The sequence below is a fragment of the Microtus pennsylvanicus genome, chromosome 5, assembly GCF_037038515.1.
Source record: "Microtus pennsylvanicus isolate mMicPen1 chromosome 5, mMicPen1.hap1, whole genome shotgun sequence".
NCBI lineage: Eukaryota > Metazoa > Chordata > Mammalia > Rodentia > Cricetidae > Microtus > Microtus pennsylvanicus.
This window is the reverse complement of record NC_134583.1, coordinates 94982758-94993028: the sequence shown is the minus strand read 5'-3', so window position 1 is coordinate 94993028 and position 10271 is coordinate 94982758. Positions and strand designations below refer to the sequence as shown.

General features: G+C 35.1%; 1 protein-coding gene across 1 annotated transcript; it reads left to right on the top strand.

The window, feature by feature from the left end:
* Positions 1 to 6565: 6565 nt before the first annotated feature.
* Positions 6566 to 7510, top strand: LOC142851110 (olfactory receptor 5B12-like). Its single transcript, XM_075975019.1, has one exon. It carries the CDS (start codon positions 6566 to 6568, stop codon positions 7508 to 7510), a length of 945 nt encoding a protein of 314 aa, XP_075831134.1.
* Positions 7511 to 10271: the final 2761 nt, after the last annotated feature.

The following is a 10271-nucleotide window of genomic DNA, read 5'->3' as shown; positions in this document are numbered from 1 at the left end:
CTTCTTCTATACCTATTATTCTTAGGTTTGTTCTTTTCATGATGTCCCATATTTCCTGGATATTTTGGATTAAGCTTTTGATAGGTTTAATGTTTTCTTTGGCTGATGAGTCTATTTTCTCTATTATATCTTCAGTGCTTAAGATTCTCTCTTTCATATTTTTTATTCTGCTATTTATGCTTGCATTCATGGTTCCTGATAATTTTCTCATTATTTCTATCTCTATAATTCCCTCAGCTTTTTACTTTATTATCTATATTTCAGTTTTCAAGTTTTGAACAGTTTCTTTCATATGTTTGATTGCTTTTTCTTGGTTTTTTTTTAAAGGATTTGTTGATATCTTCCAATATTTTGTTTGTATTTCCCTCCATTTATTTGAACTAATTTTCATTTCTTCTTAAGGGCCTCAAACATTCTCTCAAAGTTACTTTTAGGTCATTTTCTTCTGCTTCATCTATATTTGGTTTTTCAAGTCTTTCTGTTGCAGGGTGTATAGTTTTTACTGATATCGTCTTGCTCTTTGTGGTGTTATGTGTGTTCTTACCTTGTCTACTTATCTTTTCCTCTTATTGGTGTAGTTGGGGCTGACTGTGATTCTGGTGATCAATTTTGCAGGTGTCAGTGGATCCAAGGCTCACATGGTTGTTCCTCATTGTGCAGTCAGAGCCATGGTTCCAGTCAACCTGTTGGTCATTCTGTATTCCTGAAAGTCACTGGGCACTGCCAGGGTTCACTCTGCTCCTGTGGAGATTACTGTCTCAGGTCTGCTCTCGCCTAGGTCACTGGCTCAGACTTGTTTCTGTCGATGTTCCTGTTTTGTTCCTGCTCCCACAAAGTTCCCTATCTAGGGTCCAGTCCCAGAAAGGTCTCTGGCTCCAGCCTACTCCCTTGGAGGTCCTAAACTTATGCATAGTCACGCAAAGGTAGTGGCTCAGGCCTATACCCTTGGTGGTCCCAGACTCATGCCTAGACCAACAGAGATTTCAGTTTCCAACTGATAACTAGGTAATTCTCCAATCTAGGTTAGACATAAAAAGTCTCCAAGAAGAAGTGACATTTAAATTTGATTATTTGAAATATTTACAGCTAAAAGGAAAAGCTACGTTTATTAACTTATTGGCTAATGGACAAATATTTAGAGCATTTTGGGTGATTTCACTAACAATGGATACTAAAGAATTCTGACAGCAAGAAATGACAAATTTCTGTGACCTCCCTAGGGATAACTATTTTCTCTTTGTCGATCATCTTTTCTTTCCCATAGCTCTTTGTATGAAATTGAGACTTGCAAGTGGGTTGTTGTCCTTGTTCAGCTCCTTTTTAAGCAGTCATATTGATGAGACTTTATGGGTATAACTTCTGACATTACTAAAAGACAACCTTACAATAAGATCACTGCTCTTCCAGCCCTTGCAACCCTATCTTCCCCCTCTTCTACAGTGTTCTCTGAGCCTTAGGTTTTGGAGTATTTTGTAGATATCTCTATAACAATAAACTTATCATGTTAACTCTAAGGATGCAAGCACATAACTTGGTGGTAACCAACAGTTCTCTAACGAACATAAGACCTACTTAACAAGATAGAAACCATGCGTGGTATTGGAAAAATTAGCTACCTACTCAGGACTAGTGAAATTATGTATATTTGTTAAGCAATCATGATTCCTAACAACCACATAAACATGTATTCTATACCAACAAGTAAGTGTAGTCTTCACCCCTCATCAAAGAAACATCGCTTTACAACAGAGATTATTTATGAAAAACCACAACCAAACAAAATTCATAGTTGTTTGTGGTTTGGAGGAGGATACCACCATGGAATATAGAACCAATGAAATTTGTTGATGTTGTTTATACATGGCTTGATAAAGAGCTTGGATTTTTTTGGAAACACTGGACTTTTAAGATGTAATCTTCATTTTTCTTGACACAGCATGCTCAATCATGTTTGGTACATAATAAAATGTTCACTTTCCTCAGAAAGTATTCTGACAAGATAATGTAAAGCGAAATTCCTCTTTTCCCTTTCAGTTTTTTTATCTACTATTTCTTATCTCATGCAGTATGATATGTATGTCTCTGCACATATAATTATGCACTTCTTTAGTTATTTCTTTTGCATTTATTGTAAACATTGTATTGAGGGACCACAGATGGACAGAACATTCCTTATTTTGGATGGACTTGTTAGCAAGTCTCAGCTCTGTAGTTCAAACGCTGCATGGGTCAAAACAATTGAGCACATTGACATTTCTTCTCAAAAATTAAATAATGTTAATTAAGGGAAGCATACATATACTGTAGACACAAAAAAATACAAATTTCTAACCCTTAAACTGAACATCAAATTGCAATCCTGTAGTTCTTCATTACCAAAAGAATTATTTTTAAAATTACTGAAAATAATCCCATGATCTTCATTGATAAGCATAGGTGAATTCCCATAGAATCTTTAATCACTTACTCCCCAGTTGTGTGAGATAGGGCTTGTTGTAACCCTCTTGGGATATTTTTCCCATGAGAGCTCCACAGCTATAGCAGTCTCTCCTGGTTACCACATTTTAAAAAGTGAAGTCTCTATTGGCCTATCACTAAAGGGAGCAGCCCGAAACAGTGGCCTCTTTAATATCTGTTATTGATCTTACTTTAATGGTTGTCTGGAATGAACAATTAATTGCTTCCCAAATGGCATTGTTAGCAAGAGCATGTTCCCCTGGAAAAAATAACAGTGTTATTATTTATTAGGATAAAACAGTAATCGTATGTTACCAAGTACATACATAATAATGAAGATTACTTTTTTGTCATACTCAGGCATCCTTCAGAGCAGGTATCCTTGGGGTTACCTGTCTACTACACCTTTTTATGAATGAGGATATTATGAATGTAAGAGGTGAGAAAATTTATCTAAGAAGGAAAACCAGGATACCCAGAAGTAGAGCTTGCATTTGAGGGTTCCAAAGACAAATGCTATGTAAGACGCTCCAAACTGAGCCTTAATTGTGTATGAAGATGGAAGATTCACATGTTATGCTGCTCATGTAATAAGGCAAGACACTGAGTTAGACCCATAACCTTCATGAACTTGAGGACAGAAGCAGCCAAGAGTACAACCTGTGAGTTCAGCCATTTTTCCTTTGGGTCACTGAAAGCTTAGACTTCAATGTTTTATATATTGCTATATTTTGTTTCAGAGATATTCAAAGGCTGTATGCCAAAATACAGAGATGAAATTGTAATATTAATGTGTATATATATTATATTTTTATTTAAGTATTGTATTAAATATATAGAAAATACTTATATATAATATATATTTAACACATATTATATATATATGTATATGTATTTATAATATGACATGAGGCAGTTAATAGGGTATGGGTCCCTGCTCACTAAAACTGAACTTGATTGATTTTGAAATAGGTATTTGAAGTACTAAAATATTGATTGGCTCTTTTAAGGAAATTTATAATGTATTATCTTAACTAATCCTAGAGATGATGAAAAGATCATATTGAGGTATCATTGTAAAATATTCTTACAACCAGGAAATCATAGTAATATTGTAAAAGGAAAATGGATATCAGTAAATAAGAAAATATCAACTTAAGAACATCTATAAAATACTCAGAAATAGTCACAAAATTATAAGATACGACTATGATATAAAAAGATATAAATTAATGTTCTATTACTATCATTGAGACTTACCTGGTATAACAGAAAAGGCTTTTTAACCATTGATTGGACTGAGCAATGCTAAATCATGGTTTCACAGTTGTAAAAAACAATAAATCACTGTGCTCTTCCAAAGAAATAGAAAATAATAATACAGCTCAATATTATTGGCCTGAATGCTTACTTTAGTTGAACATCTTCCAATATCAGGAAATGTAGTATGTGTTCTAGCGGGGATGAGGAAATCAGCAAAAGTCTTGTGCCTAAGACAGACACCATAGTTATTAAGAGAATGAGAATATGAACAGCACCTGGTACTATATATGCCTAATTTGCTTTGACTTTTGAAAATAGATACACAAGATACACAAAGATTACACAGGAGGATATTCTAAACATTTGATTATCCAGTTGATTTTATATAACTGAGACACAGTAGGCCATTTGCTCTGAGTTGCATTCCCATGATTTACATATATTGCTTTAAACCATTTATTTTACAACACACTCTCTTTAATTTTTTGTTCATTTTTTGAGACAGGGTTTCTGTAGCTTTTGGAGCCTGTCCTGGAACTAGGTCTTGTAGACCAGGCTGGCCTCGAACTCACAGAGATCCACCTTCCTCTACCTCCTGAGTGTTGGAATTAAAGGCATGCATCACTACTGCCTGGCCCCAGACTTTCTTTAGAACATTCAATTAATGTTCAAATAAATGCTGTTGCTCACAGAAGACAGAATAAAATATATTAAATAAAGTGAATAGTTACTTCAAACACCTAGCTATTTAGTTATGTGTCATCATAAGCCATTATGTGAGTGCTAGGAACAGAACCTACATTCCCTACATGATCAGGAGTGCTCAGAACCTCAAAATCAATGCTCCAGACCCTACTCAAAATTCTAAACTATTTCAGTATAAGACGTTTGCAAGAAAAAGCAAATTCAAACTTTATTAGTAAATATTCTTGATTTACAAGTAAGTGGAGATGCCATGGCAGGCATGATGCAAGCCTGACTAAATTTTCTTATGAAAGTCATAACATCAGTGAGAATAGGTTTTTAAATTTTTACATTTCTAAAAATTGAAGACTAACTTCTACTGTGACAGAAAATATGATATTAATTTTTCTAGGTGTGGGTTACCTCACTTGGGATAATTGCTTCCATCTCCAACCTTTCACCTGCAAATTTTATAATTTTATTTATTTTGTGCTTTATATTACAAGATATCTTGTTTTCTGAGAATAGAAAGATAACCATACAGCAGAGAGATTCTCCTATACTTTAAATCTTAAAAAATAAAGTCATTTGTTGCATGCATATATTAGTCACATTTTATGAGTCCACAAGATATATTAATTTATAACCATGATGACTAAAACATAAAGGGATTCTTGTATGTTGCTCAACTGTAAAGGATATCCACAAACAAAGAGATAAGGATTGCATACAAATGAGAAGGGGCTATATAAAGGATGAAAGGAGAAAGGAGTATAGTAAAAATCCAAATCATATTTTGTCACCAGACTTTTAGTTTTACTTCATGGAAACTCCAATTTGCGTATTGACCACATCTGAAATCAAGATATACCAAGACCCTTGACTGGATCACAATGTACAAAAAGTTATATAGTTAAAATTTGGATTATAATTTTGTTCAATAAAATGTTGATGAAAAATTTGTGGCTAAACACATAACCACAAAATATGTTCACAGACATTATTTAATGCAGAGCTGTCTTATTATCCTGATATTTCTGACCTGGAGACAAAGTCAGGCCAGGAATTAAGGATATCCAGATGTGAAAGTAAAAGTTGTTTAGTGAAAATGAACTTTTTATTGTACATATTCCATAATTCATAGAATATAACTCACTGTTTTCTGTATGTGGTAAATGGAACATCTGTGTATCTTATTCTATGATGATACCAATTAAAGTTAAATTCATTCCCTTAAATATCATCATTATATAAAACATCCTTTTTACATAACATAGAGAGACAAAAATGAAATTAGAGTAAAATAACATCTTACAAGATTTCTGAAAAGATTTCTGATATAAATGCTTATATGCTATCAAAGTTTCTAAACTGAAATCCTAACTGCCATGTTGATGATATTCTAAAGCAGAGTAATTGGAAGATGTATATGTAGTGAGAGAAGACCTCATGTGGCTGGAGTTAGCTTCCCTATGAAAGAGATTTCCAAGAGATAACACATTCCCTGAAAGAATGAACAGTAGCCGTGTATAAAACAGGAAGTGGGGCATGAAAACAAACCACTGTTCCACAGCATGCACAAAACAGAGAAATAAGTTTGTGGTGCTTAGACTCTGTCTACAGTGAATAACATTACCTTAGCATTTCAAAGAAAACAATTTGATTAGACACACCAGAAAAATGCTGAAAATGGAACAAAACATAACAAAACTTTATAAAATAAATAAAAGGAACATATTATATGTTATTACATTATATTGCCTGACATAGCATCATAAATGATTCTACTGAAGTGATAAAACTATTTTGTTCTAATTTTTGACAGTTCAGATACAGATTTGGATATTTCCAGATAGCAATTAATGTGATGTTCTTATATAAAGACCACCCTCTCCCCTGTATCCAATTCAGACATCATGGAATGACGAAATTCAGATACATCTCTTGGAATACAATGGGATATTATGTCACTTATTTAATTTACTCCATTTAATTGAAACTTGAATATTACTGCCATGTCTTGCTTAGGTCAAAATGCAGGAGGAACATCTGTGTAGTGAGAGAAGGCATGGAGAGGACAAGCAGAGAGGATCATCAGTCTCCCCTCATCTCTCATTCTGATCTCCTTTCTCTTTGCTGCAGGGAAGCCACCTGATCGCTAATGGAGAACAGTACAGAGGTGACTGAGTTCATTCTTGCAGGTTTAACAGATGACCCAGAGCTCCAGCTCCCTCTCTTCATTGTCTTCCTTCTCATCTATCTCTGCACTGTGCTTGGGAACGTGGGAATGACAGGACTGATTCTGCTGGACTCACGCCTCCACACTCCCATGTACCTTTTCCTCAGTCACCTGTCTCTGGTGGACTTTGGTTATTCTTCAGCTATTACTCCAAAAGTAATGGCAGGTCTTATTTCAACAGATAAAATCATATCCCACAATGCTTGTGGCACCCAATTCTTCTTTTTTGTGGGATTCATAACCACAGAAAGTTTCCTGCTGGCTGCCATGGCTTATGACCGTTATGCAGCAGTGTGTAAGCCCCTGCATTACACCACCATCATGACTACAAATGTATGTGTTTCTCTGACCGTAAGCTCCTATGTCTGTGGCTTCCTGAATTCCTCCATCCACACTGGAAACATTTTCAGGCTCTCCTTCTGCAAGAACAATATCATAGATCACTTTTTCTGTGATGCCCCTCCTCTGCTTGCCCTCTCATGCTCAGACACCTCTGTCAGTGAGATGGTAATTTTGTTCGTGGTGGGTTTCAATGATATCTTCTCCATTGTAGTCATCTTGATCTCCTATCTGTTTATATTCATCACTATTCTGTGGATGCGATCATCTGAAGGGCGCCAGAAGGCCTTTTCCACCTGTGCTTCCCACCTCACTGCAGTCTCCATCTTCTACGGGTCAGGCATATTCATGTACTTACAGCCCAGCTCCAGTCACACCATGGGCACGGACAAGGTGGCGTCGGTGTTCTACACCATGGTCATCCCCATGCTGAACCCGCTGGTCTACAGCCTGAGGAACAAAGAGGTCAAGAGTGCATTCAGAAAAGCTGTGGGAACTGCGAAATCTTCTGTAACATTCATATTTTAGTTTCACATCAAATCTACAATAAAACATCTTCACTTGCTTTTTAAATATAAAGAAAATATTGGCTATCCAGTCCATATAGTTTTAATTATTTAAATAATTTTTCAGCTAATTGTGAAGCTTAAAGATGAAAATACTTCAAAATTAGAGTGCTAAAATCAGCAGATTAGAAGCATAGTAGATTTAGTAAAGATCCTTTTTTAAATTAATATGGTCATATCTACAATCTCATGCTCAGAAATGCATAAACACTCATGTGTGCATATATGAACTGCTTACACATCTTTGCTCCATGAGAAACTCCTGGCAAAAATCTTTACCAGCTATATAAATGACAATGGTTAGTATATAGAACATACAAAGTTCTAAAACAATAATGAACACCAAAAAAGTAAATAACTCAACTAAATATCTGGCCATGGATATAAACAGAGAATATTCTAATGAAATATAAATTGCTATTGGTTGTTCTTTGAGTGTTCAATGTTCTGAAACATTAACACTGCCTTGAAAATTCATCATACTCCTGCCAGAAAGTTTAAGAACGTTGCCATTGTCCATTCCGTGCTTTTACATGACGTTAAATATAGAGACCACATCTTGGTGATTCCTCAGATCATTAGCTGTAGTTACCATATAACTCATAGAAAGACTGGAGAGAAACAACCCCATAAAATGACACAAATTTGATCAAGAGTGTTTATAGAAGCATTAGTTAAAGTAGTGAAAAATAATGGCAAGGACTGATGAAGGAAATTTATTAATGTGGCTCTGTTAGTCAAATTCCACTATAACATAATTCTTTAGATGGCCAAATTTATAAGAAGAAAGGTTTAGCTCATAGAGTTGATGGTTTCAGTCCACAATGGACTGACCCCATTGTTTTTCTTCCCGCTTGTGTCAGGAGAGTGTAATAGAGGAAACCTATTAACATCTAGGTTGAAAGTAAAAGACATTAGGAAAGGGATGTCCTGGGTTCTATAAGAAAGCAAGCTGAACAAACCATAGAAAACAAGGAAATAATCAGTATCCCTCCATGGCTTTTCCAACAGTCATTATCTCGGGGTTTCTGCTTTAAATTCCAGACCTGACTTTTCTCAACAATAAAATATACATTTTAAGCTGAAATAAACACCTTCTTCTTCAAAATAAGCAAAAGATAAAAGATGCTGACGTAAATGAGGGAAAATGAAAACACTTTTTCACTGTTTTCGCTAAATTAAAAACTGTGTAGTCACTCTGGACATCAGTATAAAAGTTCCTTCTAAAGCTAGAAATAGATCTGAGTAATCCAGTTATACCTGTCCTGACATACTCCCAAAGTACTCTGTAAGCTACTACAGAGATACATTTTTGTTCTGTTTTGTTTTGTTTGGGGCATTTCCTTTTTATTTTTTTCATTTTTTATTGATTTATATTGAGCTCTACATTTTTCTCTGCTCCCTTGCGTGCCTCTTCCTTCCCCATTTCAACCCTCCCACAAGGTCCCCATACTCCCAATTTACTCATGAGATCTTGTCTTTTTCTACTTCCCATATGGATTAGATCTATGTATGTCTCTCTTAGTGTCCTTATTGTTGTCTAAGTTCTCTGGGATTGTGGTTTGTAGGCTGGTTTTCTTTGCTTTATGTTTAAAACCACCTATGGGTGAGTACATGTGATAATTGTCTTTTTGTGTCTGAATTACCTCACACAAAATAATGGTTTTTTAGCTCCATCCATTTGTCTACAAAATTCAAGATGTTGTTTTCCCAGCTGTGTTGTATTACATTCTGTAAATGTACCATATTTTCCTTATCCATTCTTTGGTCGAGAGGCAATTTGGTTGTTTCCAGGTTCTGGCTATGACAAACAATGCTGCTTTGAACATAGTTGAGCAAATGTCCATGAAGCACGATTGAGCATCCTTTGGATATATACCCAAAAGAGGTATTACTAAGTTTTGAGGAAGGTTGTTTCCTAAGTTTCTGAGAAATTTACACACTGACATACAAAGGGGCTGTACCACCTTGAATTCCCACCAGCAATGCAGAAGTGTTCCCTTTTCTCTACAACCTCTCCAGCATAAATTGTCATCAGTGTTTGTTTTTTTTTTTTTTTGATCTTGGTCATTCTTACAGGTGTAAGATGGAATCTCAGAGTTGCTTTGATTTGCATTTCTCTGATGACTAAGGATGTTGAACATTTTCTTAAGTGTCTTTTAGCTATGTTATATTCCTTTGTTGAGAATTCTCTGTTTAGGTCTGTAGTCAATTTTTATTGGATTATTTGTTCTTTTGATGACCAATTTCTTGAGTTCTTTGTATATTTGAAGATCAGACCACTGTCTGATGTGCAGTTAGTAAAGATATTTTCCCCTTCTATAAGCTGTCATTTTGTCTTGTTGACTAATGCTTTACAGAGCTTTTCAGTTTCAGGATGTCCCACTTATTGTTTCTCTCCGTAGCAGTGCTCCTGGGATTATATTTAGGAAATGATGTCCTGTGCTAATGAGTTCAAGTGTACTTTCCATTTCTCTTCTATAAGGTTAAGTGTGACTGGCTTTATGTTGAGGTCTTTGATCTATTTGTACTTGAGTTTTGTGAAGGTGATAGATATAGGTCTATTTTCATTCTTCTACATGTTGTTATCCAATTATGCCATCACCATTTGTTAAATATGCTTTTGTTTTTCCATTTGATATTTTTTGCTTTTTGTCAAAAATCAGGTGTTCGAAGGAGTATGGATTAATATCTGGGTCTTCTATTCGGTTCCATTGGTCCTC

Bases quoted from the DNA above. Each gene is read 5' to 3' on its own strand.
- LOC142851110 (XM_075975019.1), top strand. From the start codon at position 6,566: ATGGAGAACAGTACAGAGGTGACTGAGTTCATTCTTGCAGGTTTAACA.